Raw genomic sequence first — 19,363 nt, forward strand, 5'->3', positions numbered from 1 at the left:
AGAATTAAACTATTTACTTATTTCTTAATGATTTGAAGAACCTAGAGCAAGTAAGTCCCAGATCTCTGCTGTGTTCACTGTTCTTCCCTCATTTACATGCATGGACAGAAAGAAAGGCATTGTTTTCCCTCTGAGCTGTGACATGGTGAGGCCTGCCATGGACACACATAGGTTCCTCTTGGACTAAGGAGTCGGTGGGCTTGAGGTCACATGACAATCTAATTATCCCCAAAGTTTCTTATCTGGTCTTTTTTCCATCTCTTTACATCCTTTCCCTCTCTACTGTCCCTTTCCCTTAGGTAAGAAAAACCAACCAACCTTACTTTGATCTTAAAACTATGGGTCATATACTGTGTTTTAATGTGAAGAAAGGGCTTAAGTAAAACTATTGACAAATAGTTTTATACAATTATAAAACCAGGACAGTTGATTCTACTACAAAAAAAAAAAAAAAAAACTTTTTGGGACGCCTGGGTGGCTCAGTTGGTTGGACGACTGCCTTCGGCTCAGGTCATGATCCTGGAGCCCCGGGATCGAGTCCCGCATCTTGCTCCCAGCTCCATGGGGAGTCTGCTTCTCTCTCTGACCTTCTCCTCGTTCATGCTCTCTCTCACTGTCTCTCTCTCAAGTAAATAAATAAAATCTTTAAAAAAAAAAAAAAAAAACTTTTTAAAAAGCACTCTGCAGAGCCATACAAAACCAGGTGCCAGATTTCTACTGAGTGATAATCACCAGTTTCAGCAAAATAATAAAATAAAGTCTTTTCATTTAAAATAGTTATATGCAAATATTTTATGTGTTTTATACTTTTTCTGAACCCAGCAAAACTGGTTTATAAGTTAGGATTATTTGGTCTTACTCATCTTTTAATTAATAGTATAGCTGGTTATTTCACAAGAAATCAATACTTATAATAATACCTTGCATTTCACTTACCTGGGTAAATCTTATTATCCTCATTTTGTAAATAACAATTCCCAATGTAAAAGTTTAAAGGTCACTGAACTCTGGTTATAAATGGGCAAGCCTTAAGGAGCTGATTCACCAACTATAAGATGGAATGGGAAGGACAAGAGTTGAGTCCTGTTACTCTGCTGTTATTTATTATTCCTGCACAAGACCCATGTCCCATTATGGGTTGGTCACTAGTCAGGACATTCATATTGGTCTACCAGACTGAATTTTTGTTTTATTAATGTTTATTCTGTGATAAAGCCTAATTCTTTTTATGACTCTTATTCACTCTGGTAAAGTTTATTTGACATGGCATGGGGGCCACGATTTTAGATCTGTACTTCTCAAATTATCTGTGAGGAAGGACTAGTTCCCCACGCCCCCACTCCCCCCATCACTTTTGAGCCACTACTTAAGTTAAATAAAATAAAAAGAAATTCATTTCAAAAAATCATCATGCTTTTCATTGCTGTAGTAGTCATCACATTGTCTTGAAGTCTTCTAAATGATCACCCTCAATTATTTACAGACTGGTCCTTTTAAGCATATAGACCTCTTGTGGAAACTCTTGCTTTAACACAGGAGTCCCAAGCCACTGTTTTGAGAATCACTGCACCAGACCATGCTTCTCTCTGTCACGGAGATCTTCAGGAAGAAAGAACCCAGGCCTGCCTTTTTTTTGTGACTTCCAAGTCCCATTCAACCAGTTTATCAATGACTGTGCTAAAACTGATAGCCATTCCTACCATTGAGCTTGCAGACCCATGATGTTATATAAGAATGTCAACTTGCTTCTTTCAGCAGTTGCTTTGTTCTTGAGCATGATGATAGTAGATACCTTTGATCAAATACAAATGGTGGCTTCTTTGGAAAGAACTTTTGTGATGCTTCATATTGCCTGGATGCAGAGGGTGCCCTGTCAGGGGAACCCCAGTGTGAGTGGGCAATGTGGATGTTTGTCCTGTTCCCAAGCACATTTGTTTGCAAAGATGTTATGTTGTCCTTCTATGTAACTATAAATCGCTGTTTCCGTTATCACTATAAATGAAGCTTCTCTTTTATGATTCAGGCTATCAGCAAAGTTCTAAATCTTGCTTACCTGGACCTCTTCTACCAGAAGCAAGTGGTTTAACGTAACAGTTCCATTTTAGCGGAGACAGCTACTCAGGGCTAAAAGAGGTCTGAAAGGCAGTGGTTTTAGAAATAGCGGCAGGCATTGTGGCAGGCCAGAAGAAAAGAGAAACCATATGGGACTGCTGTGTTCTGTTGGGGGAGATAAGATAGGAGGGTGATGGAAAGGAGATGCCTCAGGTGGGTTTGATCAGTTGCTATGGTTTCTAAGGGCTGTTTTAATACCAGCGGCCACCAGCTGTGTAAGTACATTCTCGACGTGCAGACTCAGGTGCAGGCTACCTGGGAAGGAATGACTGCGCTGCTCAGGTCGCACCGCAGCCTGAGAAACGATCCACGGTAAAAGCTTTCATAAAAGAACAATTAAGAGAGTGCATTTGATGGTGAAAGAAAAGTAGTGTAGAAGTGGACGTTACAGTGCTCCAGAGACCAGCCTTGTGCAGGGGAAGTCCTACTCCTTATTATCGCAGACTCGATGTGCCCACTTGGGAAATGGCATTATGGATGACAGTCATTACTACGCTCCATGAAGTTAGAGTCGGAATTTTTGGATTCGAGTATGAGACCCCAAGTTAGCATCTTGGCAACCTCAACAAGCCATCCCCTTTTCCTTCACCCTGGGCCCCTCATCTGTTACACATTTGCTGAGCTCTGGAAGCTATTACGAGGTTCAAATGAGATAATCTATACAAAATCACAATTTATTTCTCTATTTACCTACAACACCAACACTCCCCCTTGCTTTTCCCTATTCCAAAAAAAAAAAGAATGTAAGGATGTAAGGGAGACCGATTGCTCTGATACTTTTAAAAAAACTGGCTGTTGCAGGACTCCAGAATCACCCAGAGTCCTCATATGTACATATCATTATATAAGTATTCTGAGCAGATAGCTGCATGAGGGTATTTGATCTGAGCTCATGTTATCTACAACATGAAAGAGGGACAATTTTCGCAGGAATGGACACCCACATGCACATGCCCAAGCATGTACTTTATGTAAAATGATAGAGTACTGGAGTGGGTCTTATCAGGAATGGAACATTCTTTTTTGTAAAGCGATTTAAGTAAATGATAAGTATCTCCTTACAGCCAAACTAGTGGTGGTGGTTCAGACCGTACAATTGTGGTCCAGAGAGAATTTGATATCACAAAGCTGAATAGAACGATCCATGAGATAGAATTTTTCATCACAAGAGTAGTATAGTTTCCTTTATCCTGAATGATGCATTCTACGTTAACACAGCACAGTTGATGAAACTAAGAACTTAAGATTGATACCATACCATTAACTGATCTAGAGACTTTATTCCATTTCGCCAGTTTTCCCACTAAGGGTTTTTTTCTGGTCTGGTATCTTTAGAGTCTCACATTACATTTATTTGTCCTATTTTCTTGGTCCCCTCTAATCTGTAACCATTCTCTGGTCCTTATTAAAAAATCTTTACTGATGTTTATACTTTGAAAAGTACTAGCAACTGTTTTGTAGAATGCCCTTTGATTTTGCTTTATCTTATGTTTTCTCTTGATTTAGATTGAGGTTATACTTTTTTTTTTTTTTAACAAGAAAAGGATGACATACACTTCTCAGTATATATCAGGAGGTACATGATGATACCGCTGGTGATGTTGACTTTGGTTACTTGGGTAAGGTGGTGTCTGCTGGGTTTCTCCATTTAACATTATGGTTTTTCTCTTTGTAATTAATAAGTCTCTAATATTATTTTTTTTTAAGAAGATTATATGCTTCCTTACATTGATAGGCAGGTTGAGGCAAGTACAGGTTGTGGAAGTGTCCCGACCTGGTTAGGAAGAAGCTGTGCTCTAGAAAATGATGGAGTCATTATTTAAGCATTTGAATACATTTCTCCCAGCCCATGCTGAAGTGGATTGCCTGACATTACATTGCAGGATTTTTAAGTCCTACCTCCAGGCAAATCTCATAGTTACTAGCAAAAATGAAAGTGTGAAATGCTTTTTAATGTATATTTAACAACACATAGTCTGGTGATTACTGATGTGTATTCTCTGTGGACTCCCTTTGCTATCAGAGGAGGATGTTAAGAGAAAACATTTTTACACATTTATTCTATCTAAATCCATCACATATTTACTTTCTAAATATCTATAACTGTCACTTATAACAAGATCATAAAAAGTCAAATACTTAAAGTCTAACTCAAACTTTGAAGCCTAGGATTACAATCAATTTTCAGGAAAAGTACAATCACTGTTTTTCCTTAATGCTACCTTATGAGATTGTCTATTAGTAAATGACACTAAAATACAGCCATTAAAGAGAGAAAAATACCATTTAGTAATGGAAGTATAGACAGCAAAGCTCCATTTTTCATCATTTTGATTCAGAAGGTTATATAATAACTCCTATTTAAAGGAATTTTCATCGCTGAAGCCAGTATCATCTGCTTGTGTCAAGGAGGTAAATTTCACAAAATATACTTAATCCATTCCTATGATATCTCTATTTAATACAGATTCTGGTACCATTTTTTGCATTTTTACTGGGTTGCACAGCAAGAGTTCACGTCTTATACTAATGTGTGCTAAGTAGTTGCATTCTGTATAGACCGTTGTTGTTAAAATAGCAGTAGCGAAGGCATGTTAGATCACAGAGCCCCAGTGGTCTACATTTTGTTTGCTTTGACGTTAAACTCAAATCTGTTTCTCTAACTGTGACTCTAATTACTGCAATTGCATGGCAGAAAAGTTTGCTTTGTAGGTTCACTTTTATGAACGGGGCTTGTGTGTTTTCTGCTGTTGCTCTCCGTGTTTCATGAGCAGGTAGAGCACTTCAGTTGCATTGAATAATTTTGCACAATCAGTAAGTTTTTGTGTTTATCTTTGTTGTTTCTTTGATGTGGCTTCTAGGATGCTGCCGGCAAGGTACTGGACCGCTGGGCCATCATGTCTCGAGAAGAGGAAATCATCACCCTTCAGCAGTTTCTGCGGTTCGGAGAAACCAAGTCCATTGTGGAGCTGATGGCAATTCAGGAGAAAGAAGGGCAGGCCGTAGCTGTACCATCTTCAAAGACAGACTCAGACATAAGGACTTTCATTGAGAGCAATAATCGCACCCGGAGTCCCAGCCTTCTTGCTCACCTAGAGAACAGCAACCCTTCCAGCATTCATCACTTTGAAAACATCCCCAACAGCCTCGCATTTCTGCTTCCATTCCAGTACATAAACCCAGTCTCGGCCCCACTGCTAGGATTGCCTCCAAATGGGTTACTGTTAGAGCAACCGGGACTAAGGCTGCGGGAACCAAGCCTTTCGACCCAGAATGAATACAACGAGAGCAGTGAATCTGAAGTATCTCCCACACCTTATAAGAATGATCAGACACCCAATAGAAATGCCCTGACCAGCATTACTAATGTGGAGCCCAAAACCGAGCCAGCCTGCGTATCTCCCATTCAGAATTCTGCCCCAGTCAGTGATCTGACCAAGACTGAACACCCAAAAAGCTCCTTCCGGATTCACCGGATGAGAAGGATGGGTTCAGCCTCTAGGAAAGGAAGAGTGTTTTGTAACGCATGTGGGAAGACATTCTATGACAAAGGTACTCTCAAAATTCATTATAATGCTGTTCACCTGAAGATCAAACACCGATGCACCATCGAAGGTTGCAACATGGTCTTTAGCTCCCTCCGAAGCCGGAATCGCCACAGCGCAAACCCTAATCCTCGCCTCCACATGCCCATGCTACGAAATAACCGAGACAAAGATTTAATTCGGGCCACATCAGGAGCTGCCACCCCCGTCATAGCAAGTACAAAATCAAATCTCACACTCACAAGCCCTGGCCGGCCCCCAATGGGTTTTACCACTCCCCCACTAGACCCAGTCTTACAGAATCCTCTGCCTAGCCAGCTGGTGTTTTCTGGGCTAAAGACTGTACAGCCAGTTCCTCCATTTTATAGAAGTTTACTCACTCCAGGGGAAATGGTGAGTCCTCCAACCTCCCTCCCGACCAGTCCCATCATTCCAGCCACTGGTACCATCGAGCAGCACCCCCCACCACCTTCTGAGCCCACAGCACCAGTAGTGATGATGGCCACTCACGAGCCCAGTGCCGACCTGGCGCCCAAGAAGAAGCCCAGGAAGTCCAGCATGCCTGTGAAGATTGAGAAGGAGATCATTGATACTGCTGATGAGTTTGATGATGAAGATGATGACCCCAACGATGGTGGAGCTGTGGTCAACGACGTGAGCCATGACAATCATTGCCACTCCCAAGAGGAGATGAGTCCAGGCATGTCTGTGAAGGACTTTTCTAAACACAGCAGGACCCGGTGCATTTCTAGGACTGAAATAAGAAGGGCTGACAGCATGACTTCTGAGGACCAAGAACCTGAGCGGGACTATGAGAATGAGTCTGAGTCTTCAGAGCCCAAACTAGGCGAGGAGTCCATGGAAGGGGATGAGCACATTCACAGTGAAGTGAGCGAAAAAGTCCTGATGAGCAGTGAGAGGCCTGATGAGAACCACAGTGAGCCCTCTCACCAGGATGTCATCAAGGTGAAGGAAGAATTCACAGATCCCACTTACGACATGTTTTACATGAGCCAGTATGGACTGTACAACGGTGGGGGAGCCAGCATGGCAGCCCTGCATGAAAGTTTTACATCGTCTCTGAATTATGGCAGCCCTCAGAAGTTCTCCCCAGAAGGGGACCTGTGTTCTAGCCCAGACCCCAAAATCTGTTACGTGTGCAAGAAGAGTTTCAAAAGCTCCTACAGTGTGAAGCTTCACTACAGGAATGTTCACTTAAAAGAGATGCATGTGTGCACGGTGGCTGGCTGCAATGCTGCCTTCCCCTCTCGCCGAAGCAGAGACAGGTCAGTAAATCTCCATTGGCTGCTCCTGCTGGGGGTGGAGGGTGCCAGTCATGCTGGACTTAGCATTAAAAAAATCCAACTAAGATGTTTTTGATGCACTGTAAAGATTGTCTGCAATGACCATGAGATAACCAAGCTGCCATGCTCATGAAGGATTGTTGCAGTTGGTGCTTGTTATGACTAAGCATGCAGAATCATGTGCCATCTTACCCAGTAATGCACGCCATTTTTCTCTGTGCTCTGTGTATGTGTGTGTGTATGTTTCCCCATGCATCTAGGTGTGAATAAGTTAACTATGTACACAGTTCCCTGCTTCCTCATGAAGCTTCACGTAGAAGCCGCAGCTTCTGTTATATATATTTCTGCTTTGCCTTGTGGCTTTTTAATTAAATCAATATATTATCTTCATACACACATATTTATCCAATATAGAAACAGAAATTTACGGATGGAAAGAACCATAGGTCCAGGACATCGAGACAGCCTGCATCTCCGTAGGTATAACCAGAAATGTTGTCATTCTTACATGAGTATTTAGTGTGTCCTTGAATTCTTGTAAGAGTCATGAAAATATCGGAAGAAAGTGGGACCAAAATAGTTATTTAATGTGGGGAAATGGTATGGTGGTATGGGTTTCTTTATTTTAACTTCACGGTATCTTTTAGCACATCTCTAAAATACAGTTTATCGTGGGAATTATGCACAGAAGGGGAGACATGCATATACTTTTAGGATCGGTTAGAATATATTATGTCCAGCCTTGAGATGACATCAGACCTTGGCTATGTGGCTACAGCTCTGAAACAGTTGGGTTTAAACAGAAGCAGCTGGTCTTAAACCTCCAATGTTCTTTTTCAAGCCTAAAGAAAATGTAATATAAATGGAATGTGTCAAGGTGGTCAGTGGTGGGGTAACACAGTCATCCTACACTGGAGATAAGCTTGCAGGCAGATCATTTACATAATACACCAGCCCAAACCGAAGTCACACACCAGTTAATTCTTCCTCTTCTGTCCAATGTGGGTTTTTGGTTTTATGCTGCCTTTTAAAATATTTTTAGAAAAAATTTCATTACATGGTAAAAATCAGTATAGTAGAAGAAACAGAATTAACTGGAAAGTTTCCAAATAGCCATCCCCCAAATTCTCACACTTAATCAATGGGTAGATCCTTTGACAAAGTAACAGAAAACAAAAGTACCACTGAAAAGTGGCAACCTCCTTCTAGAATATTTGGTTTCATTCTACGCATTTAAAAGATAAATCTTTTTAAAAATAAAAGTTAAAAAAATATTTTCCATAGTACTGAAATGCAAGAGGCCCAATCCATTTAAAAGCAAAATTTCTGAGAAAAGTAAGTGGCTCTCTTTATACTCAACATGCCCAAAACATGCTTTGAAGAGAAATCTGTATTCTCTAAGATTTCACCTTCCCCAGCCTTCTCTCCCACACCCCTTTGCCATGTTCTGTAAAAACAGTTTACAGTCACAAAGTCCTTTTCAGTTCTGAGTTACCAGTTCACAGTACCAGAATACAGCAGATAAGATAGCTGTAATTTGAATAATAAAATATACTACTCGACACAATCCCCCACCCCCAAGTTTGTGAGCAATATTCATTCTTTTATATTTGAAATAGTGCACTTGTGATAATGAGGTTAATGCATTGGATTTTTTTTTTTTTAACAAAAATAAAAGACTCATGAAAACCTGCATAAAATATTTATGGAAATGGAGTGTTTGAAGACAAGCCAAAATTTAAGCTTATTTGCATGAATTCCTATCACAGTTTTAGTTGGTTTGCTGAAAATACTGCAAGTCATAACACGGGCATAAATGGCTTTGGGACCAAAAGGCTACAACATCCAAAGCGTGGTGCTTTCATTTATGTCAAACCACTAGAAAACACAAGCACTTGTGTTTTTATGTCCTAATGCATAAGGAAGTGCTGTTGAAAGGGTGGTTTGTCTAAGGAAAAACATTTATAAATAGCAGGAGAATATTTCAATCTCCATTTTTCTAAGGATTAGGAGGTTGGCAGATGACTAGCCATATGGAGATTTAGAAGAAGTGTCTAGGGTAGGGTAACTGGATGTTCTAGAGAACCAGATACAGATACTCTCCCATGTGTGTTCAGTCACACAGGAGATAGCAAACCTCAGAAGACAGGTGATACATTTCGTTTGGGTGAAATCGCACATCACAGCTAATCTTTATAATTCTGGAGCTGTGTAATACATGATAAATGAAGAAAAAGCAAACCATGCAAAGGAAGCTTTTTGACTCTCCCTTGAAGTTTTGCTTTTCAAGAATGCTCACATTTCTGGGTCCCAGGTTAAAAACTTCTCAGAAACTAAGATGCTTTAATTTTGACATTTTTTCCCTTAAAAAAAAAAGTGTTCATCCTTTTTGAGTCTATGACTCAAACCACCACACAACCAGAAACAGCAATGCCGCTGGGGACACTACCTCTTCCTGCATCTCTGCAGAGTGAGCTCACACATAACCAACCTCCCATTTCAGCCAGTCACCATCACTGCTTCCAATCCTTAATCTGCTGTTTCACAGAGCCTCTTGGACCATATCTCCCATCTACCACTTGGACTCAGCCTTCCCCCTTTCTCTTCCCTTTTGCTGTATTAGTCACGAGAGCCCCAGGAATCTGGTTCCCTGCTTTTTTCTTCTTCAGTTCATGATGAAGCTAAGACAGATTTTCTTATATTTCTCTGAGCCAACAGACGTTCCCAAACAGAAACCCTTCTTTGCCTTTAATCCTGCTGTCCTCAGGCCTATTTCTTTCCTTTCCCCAGAGTCTTGATTCATCCATCCTTGACTCCACAATGTCTTCCTTGTGCAAATAAAGCATTAGAGGGGATTTCGAGTGGGGGTTGAAGTGTGCAAGGCTACAGGATGTGTAGTGATAAAATTAACAGAATAACTCTCTTCCTTCTGTTTATAAAAGCAGTCTTCTAGTCTTTGGTCTTAGAACATCTTACAGAAGTGATACCCAGATCTTCTTGGCTTTTTCCAAAATGGCTATACACAAGGGAATTGCGTTTTTGGTCTTCAAATAGACATGTTAGTCAGATATAAGTAGAAAGATATTAAATAATGTGTTTTCCATTTTGCAGTGAGAGATGTCCAGGTCTTTGCTCATGGTCTTTCTAGATTTTATAAGATCAAGTTGAAGGCTTTTTGAAAAGCAAAAATGTTCTTTGTCTAAAGTCATACAAAGGGAGAAGCTGTGGCGGCAGGGAAGAGGGGGTTCCAGGCATGGTTTGTTAGGGTTGAAGTTTCTAAGCACAGTGTTGAGGGTATCCTTTTTTTATACAGTTGTGACTGAGTGTGAGTGTAATAAATTCAAGAGCAAAGAGTACCATTCCACACTAATGACAGAGAGCAGTGTACACAGAGATCAATTCATCTAGTCACTAGGTGGCTATGGAATCATTTTCATTCTGAGTTATGGAAGTGAAATGTATATTATTGTCTCTGTGAAGAACTATGGCATGATAAGGTGATTACTAAAGTGTTTAACTATTAACTGATAATGTGGTGTAGTGTTAGACCTGACGCTCTCCTAAACTTCCTTCCTTCCTTCCTTCCTTCCTTGTTTATCCCTTGACTTTTCTGCTATTAAGATACTGTTCTTTAAAGGATCAGGAAGCTGACTCTCCGTTTTGAAGTATGCACATGAAAAACTCCCTGGGAAGAAGAGATTATAACTGGCTTAAAGCAAGCCTAGTCTTCATAAAGGAAATTTTCTTGGAGACATGTCGTAGTCAAAATTGGCTGGGCCTAGTTTACCTTTGGTCATTTCTCATCATCTGTCTTGAATTTCCATCCTGGGGCGAAACAGTCATGGATCACCTGTTTATAAGGGAAGCCCATTTATAAGTAACATTTGGTTTGTATCAAAACAACAGTAACAACAATAACAAATAAATGCCCTTCGGTCCTCTTTCCTAGAATTTCTTATCATTTGCTAATACCTTAAAATCTATTCATACCTGTTTTAGTGATTGGCAATGCTAAGACTCCCTCAATTAAAATGAAGACTTTGCACACAGCAACAAGGTGATCTGCCCAGAAAGAACTATGTGTCCCTTTGTTTTACGTCTTCCATGGTCTTTACCATCTTCATTGCTCCCTTCTGCGAATAGCAGCCACTGATGGCCAGAGTTTGTCTTAAATTTTATTAGAAAGGTAAGCATGTATGTTTAATCTTCAAGGTGTAGGAAAGATGATACAGCCCCATGAATAAATTTAAAAACAAAATAATATTTGCTTAGGGTGATTTATAAATAAATATGAGGCAACCATTGGTGCCAAGTGTGAACCTTCTCTTTGATTGCTAGTTAAATCAGTCCAGATTTAAACATGTAAACTTCTTGATTTGTATGGAGGAAGACATCTGTATTTGGTTTATTAAAACCTGCTGATGTCTCCAGAACTAAATTTGTTCCTATATAGGCCTCTGGGTAGCTGTAGCTAAAAAGCAGAGATGTATAGTTTTTGCCTGTCTGATTACCTGACTTCCAGCCCTGTACAGGTGTGCAGGAATAAATTAACATGAGCTACCTCTGATGAGCCACTGCATACATTAACGACAGAGGTGAAGATGCGAAAACGTGCTACCTGCCTCCTGTTATCACCTTCTCAGCGACAACATCCATTTTTTTCATCATTCTCTATGTTTGGAAACTTAGAACTTTTCTAAAGAGAGATTTTCAATAAATGCACATGATCTCACTACCTTCAAGAAATGAGCCACTTAGCACCAGTTTGAGGTAACTATTAGTATATTTGCCTTCATATAATTAGCCGTCAAATACAGCGTGTTAATTTTCTTCAAGTACAAGAAGAGAACATTTTAAGGAATTTCATTTCCTGTAAGTTTGCCAGTCAAACTGAAACTCTCCTTTTCCAAAAATCTTTTATAAAGTGACGTTGTGCAGGTCCTCTGACACTTAAATGTTGAGGAAGAGATTTCCCCTCCTTTATGCTATTTGGTTTCACAATAAAAGCCCGCAAATCAATAGGTCTTTTGTACTTATCTCCATTCCTTTCCATCAAAGGGAAACAAACAAAATAAATCCCCCTTCTGAGTAATTGCTAGTTGTGCCTTCCTCAAGCAAAACTTTGGTAGTAAGATAAACTTCGGTGTCATTCCTGTCTCTGGGGTTCTTTTTATATACTGGGAGAAGAGCAATGAGCAAAACGGTCTCCTTGTATCATGGGGAGAGACTCTGACAAGCCTAAAGTGAGCCTCGGATCTTCCTAATGATCTCCTGCTGGCCCAGCTGGATGTAAGACAAGCTCATTTAAGCCTCTGCTGACCTTTCACTCCTCCACTCCTAGAACCACACCAGTCACTTCCACTGTCTTCCAGACTGAGTACCAAACAGACAACACAGCTGAATGGTGAATGAGTGACAAAGAGATGCTTACACATTCCTATTGATGAGTGAGTGTTACATTAAATCTCTTATCAATACATAACCTCCTTAGCACAAACATGCTTCCTACACACTGCTTATTCTTACCCTCTCTTTGAAAGGAACAGGCTGTTACTCTTGCCAGCATTATCTTGAAAATTCAGGTAAAAGTTGCAGTTAGAACAGAATGCGCATACGGAGTTCACAGAGGCAGTATTTTTCACGATTGGCAACACCTTGGAAGGATCATCTTCCTGATTTCCACCTCTCTGGGGCCTGCCTCCATCTACCTGACACCGTGATAGACTTCACTGGTCTGGTCATAATTATTCTTCTACATAATTATTCAAGATACTTGTTCCTGTAGATAATCTTTTCTTTTTAAAAAACGGAGGCCATTCACACTGAAAGTGTGAATTAGCAGTCGATAGTATCAGTGTTGTCCAGAGTGGTTCTCTCTCAGGTGAAAGGCTTCTTACCAGCTCTCTTGCTGTGAGTGATCATTTGTTGTTGTGCTAAGAGGAAGGGAGACTTTCCTCTCTCTGCTGAAATTTCTTAGTGAGGGTTGGGCTAGAAAGCATTTCTTTTTTCTTTTTTCTAAAGCCTCAGAAATAATTTAATGTTTTGCTCTAAGACTCCCACAAGCTTCAAATAAATGAATGTGGCAGAATATGAAAGGAGTTTACACTTGCCAAAAAATTACAATGTCATAAAAAAGGGATTTGGTAACTTCAGTTCTTGAGTGCCGTGGGGTGTGTGTGTGTGTGTGTGTGTGTGTACATGTACATGCATGTTTGAGAAAGAAGCAGGCTATGAAAGAAGAGGAAAGACTACTTTGTAGGAAAGGACAATTTTTCTTCAGTTACTTAACATAAAACTACACTTTTAAAAAATACCTCAATTTTATGTCCCAATGCAAGCTGCTTGAATTAAAACAGAAGTTGTAAATTCCTGGTAAAAAGCTGTTATGCCTGAAGTGTTAGTGATCTTAACTCTAGTACTTTATGGAGTTTATTACTTCTTTTATTAACTAGGGGGAAAAATGTTACCCACTTCTGGTTCAATTCTTTTTCTTGCTTGCTCTAATTATTTTGACTTTACCTTGGGAAAAAAAAAAAAAGCCAAGTGTTTCCAGCTGAACATATATAAGTGATGCTTCACTTTTGCTAGAGCATTTATCAATCTGAATTATTACCAGCTATTCAAAAAATATGCTAACGTCCTAATCTAAATGCATCCACGTAATGTATATGTGTGTTTATACATAAACATCCACATAAATAAGAATATCAAAAGACTGATCATCCTTAATTGCCAGAACAGACATGTTCATCTTGGAAAGTAATGTATGAAGTTACTTTATCACATTGATGGGAAATAACTGGATTTTGTAAGTAAAAAGAGACAGATTGGGACAAGGAGCATGACGGACGCTCAGAAGGCAGCCTCTTCGGTCCGGTGGCCAGCTGAGGAGAGCCGCTCTGAGTCTGCTGCCTTTTTAGCCCACTCTGTCACTGAGGGGGCACTGGTGGGTCAGTTCGCTCACTAGTAATTGTGTTTTACAGACTTCTAAAGCAATTGGCTCAGTCAGTCCCAATTCAATAAAAGCGGAGAGCAAGAGAGAGAGCACTTTTGTTCTATTTTTTACTTGAAATTATTTCATTCAGCAGTCTGTCTTTTTTATTACCAGGACTTGACATTAGCACTCCAAGCTATATTAGCATCCATTTCAGCAGTTCAGTAATGGTATTAAAAAAACACTTAACTTCAACGGTGAATGGTTGTATGACAGTACCATAAAAAATCCACATTAAAAAAAAACTCATGTATTTGTCCCAGCAAATTATTTTTCACTTGTTTAACCACTTCAAAACTATGTTCTCGTGATGGTTGTTCACAAGGACTGTCTTGTTCTCAGAAGCAGCCAATGGCGCTGCTCTGTCGATTAGGGAACTGGGGAAAGAGGATAGGAAAACCGGTAGGGAGAGGGTGGGGAAAGATGCTATTTACCCTGTAGTTAGATTACCTTCCATTCATCAGCAGAGATAGAATTGGCAACCTCAGAGCACCCAAGGTGAAATTCTTGGATCCTCATACATAGCTGGGATTTGATTTTGAACCCAACACTCTCCAAACTTGGGAGCAAAGCCTAACTACTTTGGCACTGCAGTGTGCTCATAAATGACTACATTAGATTCTAAATTTTGATTAAACATTCAGTAATTAATCAATGGTAGACATGAAGCAGTTGGCAAGGTCCAGAGCTGCAAAATGTTTAAGACATAAAACATTACGAAGTAATTAGAATATGCTCCTTCAAGAGAAGGATTGCCTTCAATAAAGAGGTAAATGATAGCATCCTGTTTATTGTGGACGTAGGCAGCCAGAGCAATATGATAAACTGCTGGAGATACACATATCAGTAATCATCCACATTATTAGTGCCATTAATCATAATTCCAAAAATATGACAGCAGCAGCCAACTTTTTGACCAATTTTGCTTCTGCCTGTTGGCCATTATAACTTTGCTAATAGACTGCAGAGCTCCTGTGCATGGCCATTTGCATTGAGAATAGAAGGTTAATTATATTTGAGCTGCTGATTTTTTTCTCTCCTTGGAAAAGGCTTAGCACTTTGACAATCCCAGGAGCTCCCTGTTGTTAAACCAGTAAAAGTACTTTATTGAAATTTTCTTTGTTGGTCAGGATTGAGGAGATGTTTCAAATGAGATATAAGCGCCAGGGACAGCTGCTAATGTCTCTTGCTCTGAAGTGATCCTTGGGCAGCAAGATGAACTCAGTGGTTTCTTTAGATCACTTTGTTCTCTCATTTCTCTTTTGCAGGTGGGTAAAGATTTCAGCACTATATGGAAATCCCACTTGATTAGTGGTAGTCTCGATATGTAGGACTGAGAAGTTGGGGGTTATGGCTCATAATGTTGAGAGAAATAAGCAGATATTTTAACATAAAATTCTCCTTTCCCTATGCTCATGTGAATAAAAAGTAAAAATAATTTCACAAAAATTGAGTGTTTCTAAAAATTGAGATGTTTAATGGCATAGGTACATTGCTGGTGAGTTAAAGTTTTCATTGGTACGTTTGACATTATTTAACCAAGAACACAAATTAGATTTTGCACATTCTTTTTGTTCATGTATCTTTTTTTTTTTAAGATTTTATTTATTTATTTGACAGAGATCACAAGTAGGCAGAGAGGAGGAAGAGAGAGAGGAGGAAGCAGGCTTCCTGCTAAGCAGAGAGCCCGGTGCGGGGCTTGATCCCAGGACGCTGGGATCATGACCTGAGCTCAAGGCAGAGTGTTTAAACCAGGCGCCCTTGTTCATATATCTTAAATAGTTTCATTTTTAACATAGAATTCCAGATAAGGCCATAGCTAAATGATAATACTGGTGGTCTATAAAATTGGGAATCTCTAAGAGTCCTAGTCTTAACTTTTTAAAAGTTCTTAAATTAACCTTTTTTTTAATTTTTAATTTTTAATTTTTTATAAACATATAATATATTTTTATCCCCAGGGGTACAGGTCTGTGAATCGCCAGGTTTACACACCTCACAGCACTCACCGAAGCACATACCCTCCCCGATGTCCATAACCCCACCCCCCTTCTCCCAAACCCCTTGCCCCCAGCAACCCTCAGTTTGTTTTGTGAGATTAAGAGTCACTTATGGTTTGTCTCCCTCCCAATCCCATCTTGTTTCATTTATTCTTCTCTTAAATTAACCATTTTAATAATGTAAAACATTTTGAATATTTGGTCTTAGGAAGTATTTCCTTTGAAAATGATCTCAGAAAGAAATAGAGGTTTCACATTGTATTAAAAAAGAATGCTTACTTTTTAAATGGCAGAAAATTTTCAAGAGAAAAATGTGTTCCTATTATTTTAGACATAGGTCTTCTAGGCTCTTTATTAAAGTCAGACCATTAACACAAGGGTTGGAAGATTTGAGGTTTAGTTCATCCAGGTGTGTGTGTGTATTAGAACTCAGATTTGTTTCATTCCTTAAAAGACGTCAGTGTTCATGGCCTTTTTTCTTCCCACCAATAGTAGTAAACTGAGCACCATATGAGCTGCCTAACTGAGAACATTTCTGAATGCTGTGAAAACATAACCCTCTTCACAGTGTAGCACTCCTCTCACGTTACAATGCAACAGGTACCTATTGAATTCAATCAGCACCCTGGAGAAGCCTTGATGTGTCAGATGCAACTCAAAAGTAAAATGGTTAGGGAACAGGGCTGTTGGATATCAATTCTACACTTAACCTGAGCATCCGGCATTTTCCATCTACCAATCTGCCTTCCCAAATGCCATTACTACATTAACATTTTTTATGCATTCCACAGCAATGACAAAATGTTTTCTAACTGTAGCGCCAGATTTAGTATGCGAAAGACACGTTTGCCTCTGCCAACAAACCAATAATTCTCACTAACATCTTCAGAGTTACAACATTTATAAAGTTGCAAAGTGGAGTAAACAAACCATCTGTTTGGCTTTTCCATATATGTCATGCTTTCTTATTAGCATATTACGATTCATTTAGTAAACAAATTTGGTGATTTCGTTCACGTCAAAGTTAGGTCGGAAGCTTGAAGATGATTAACATTGCTGGGACATGCACATTAATACATTGCTTCCTCGGCAAAGTTAAATGGCTTCTCAGGAGAATCGCCCCTTGTTGACAAGATGAGACTGTCAATTTTGTTTGCCTGCCACATTAGGGGCCATGAGGGGATGGCAGGCTCAGAGAGAGGGGAGTCATGTAGGCAGCATAATTCACTGTGAATTGAGAAAAGAAGTCTAATTCTGATAAATGGTCGACCCCAATACATCCTACCTGTTATTACAACAGACGTGCCGTATCTGTGCAGTAAATTAGCTAAACCCCTAAAGAGTTTGGTGGGAGCTTATCTTCAAGTGAATAATTTGAATGTAGAGGGAACTGTCTGCGTGACCAGTATGGATGATTTGTTTTATATTGAAAGAAATTGAAGTGACTGAATTTCATAGTTTTAATTTGCAAGAATTTGCTTAGCTTTTATTTCTTACATTTAATATGTACTTTTGTTTTGTTTTGTTTTTTCTTGAGCATTCACTAAAACTGTACATTCAGTTTGTGTGTGTGTGTGTGTGTGTGTGAGAGCTAGAGATGGTTTTCAGCTCTTCTGGAGAGGGTCTTTAGATAATTGCCTATAGAACAACTACTAGTTTTGCAGAAATGTGTACTATCAAAAAATGTGATTTAACTCACAGAGCTGTAAGCCTCCTACCATTAATACAAAAATTGTGAGGAGTTAAATACAACAGATAATGTCAGAGCAATCCAGATAAGAAGAGAATTAATGAGGGGCAGAGGTTTTAATTTTTCATTTCTGTGGATTTGGATAGATGATGTACATTTCTGTTAAGGAGTGTTGATGATTCAGTATCCCACAGTACATTGAAATCCGGCATCTAGGTTTTTCCAAAATGGCTATAAGTTTATTTCTCTATCATATATGCATATGTATATAAATACACACACACACACCATTTTGGGGGGTATCTGTTATGTATACATCATAATCATTCTGGACAATGTAATTTGAGGGGCATGTGTGTGTGTGTGTGTGTGTGTTGAGTGGCAAACATAAGCAAGAAAATAAAGACAAAAATTAATCCAATATGGAGCCTCAATTCTATTTTGCCTGAGATATTGTAATTATTTATCAAGTATTTTGTTTCACTGAGTTTAGAATGCTTCAAAACTGATAAAGAATTAAGATTTAGATGTTGAACTTCTCATGTAACCTATGGTCTGATTCACCATTCACCATTTTGACTACTACATTCTGATTTTCTAATTTGAACATGAAATTTTTCCTTAAAAAAAAAGTTCCTTCCGTATATATCCAAGTCAAAGTTAAAACCTCGAAGCACTTTTTCTTTTAAATGTTTTTAACTTTAATTTTTACAAGTCAAACATTGTATTAGTTGAACTGGGCATTGGAACAAGAGAGACATGAAAAAGGAAGTGCCCAGCAAGACTTGTTTTTCTCTCTTATTTTCTCTCACTTTGTATTTATGTATTTACTTAGCTGTGTTTGATTAATTTGATGTCTTCTGTGGATGCATTGTAAAGTTTTATTTTTTTAATTGAGATATAATTGACATAAGTAAAATTTTTTATTAAAGAAACAAAAAGAATGGTGGTCCACTTTAGTCCAGTAAGAGTACTTCCACTCAGCATTTCAAAGTGTTAAGTTTGGTTTCATGACTTCTCCTACCCAAGGCGTCCTTACTTTTTGCTCTTAAGGATAATCTTAGTTTTCAAAAGGCATTTTGTAAACTCACAGTGTGGAAGGTGTAGGAAAGAGTACAGAGGCTCAGAGAAAGTAGTTGTAATTCCAAGCAAGTCCAAGTTACAGGACTGTGTCATGCCTTAATCTACATAGTGTTTCTGTGTACACACAAGGGTATTAATAGGGCCAGAATTACCCTTTGCTGTATTACCACTGCCTTTTCTTAAATATTCTGTTACATGGTTCCAATCTTGGGATCATTGTTTTCTCTTCTACAGTATATTTTGGGAGAAACTTCTTTACGACTTATGCATATTATTGATAGAAGGCAAATAAACGTACTTTCAAGTATCTCCTATGTGCAAAGTATTCTACTTTACTGCAGGAGGCTGGAGATTGAATGAGATTTAGTTTGTAGTCTTGAAAATGACCATCTTGGGGCTACATTTTGGACTCCTCTCTTAGTAAGTAGTACTGTCTGTATTCATTAACACCAAATCCCTATTAAGACCAGATGCTTACCCTTTCTGCCTAGGACCTCATCTTCTCTCTCCATCCAAGTCATTTTTTTTTCCATGAGAGCAATATACATCTGTGTATCAGCAGCAAGTATCAAAGCAAGTAGAAAGAGCTTTCGTGATGTGTATGATCTTGTATCATATAATAAGTTTGAATATAA

General features: G+C 39.0%; 1 protein-coding gene across 9 annotated transcripts in view; it reads left to right on the top strand.

The window, feature by feature from the left end:
• The window catches only part of BNC2 (basonuclin zinc finger protein 2), a 431,681-nt gene that overhangs the window by 398,715 nt on the left and 13,603 nt on the right, over nt 1-19,363 (top strand). For 5 of the 9 annotated variants that reach the window (XM_059143441.1, XM_059143440.1, XM_059143444.1 and 2 more), the window contains 2 exons: nt 4,974-6,943; nt 7,376-7,441. In XM_059143441.1, the coding sequence (XP_058999424.1) occupies nt 4,974-6,943; nt 7,376-7,441 (2,036 nt within the window). The remainder of the gene's footprint in view (nt 1-4,973; nt 6,944-7,375; nt 7,442-19,363) is intronic. The other 4 variants (XM_059143449.1, XM_059143442.1, XM_059143445.1 and 1 more) reach the window with 2 other exon arrangements.

The sequence above is a fragment of the Mustela lutreola genome, chromosome 12 (assembly GCF_030435805.1).
Source record: "Mustela lutreola isolate mMusLut2 chromosome 12, mMusLut2.pri, whole genome shotgun sequence".
NCBI classification, from domain to species: Eukaryota; Metazoa; Chordata; class Mammalia; order Carnivora; family Mustelidae; genus Mustela; species Mustela lutreola.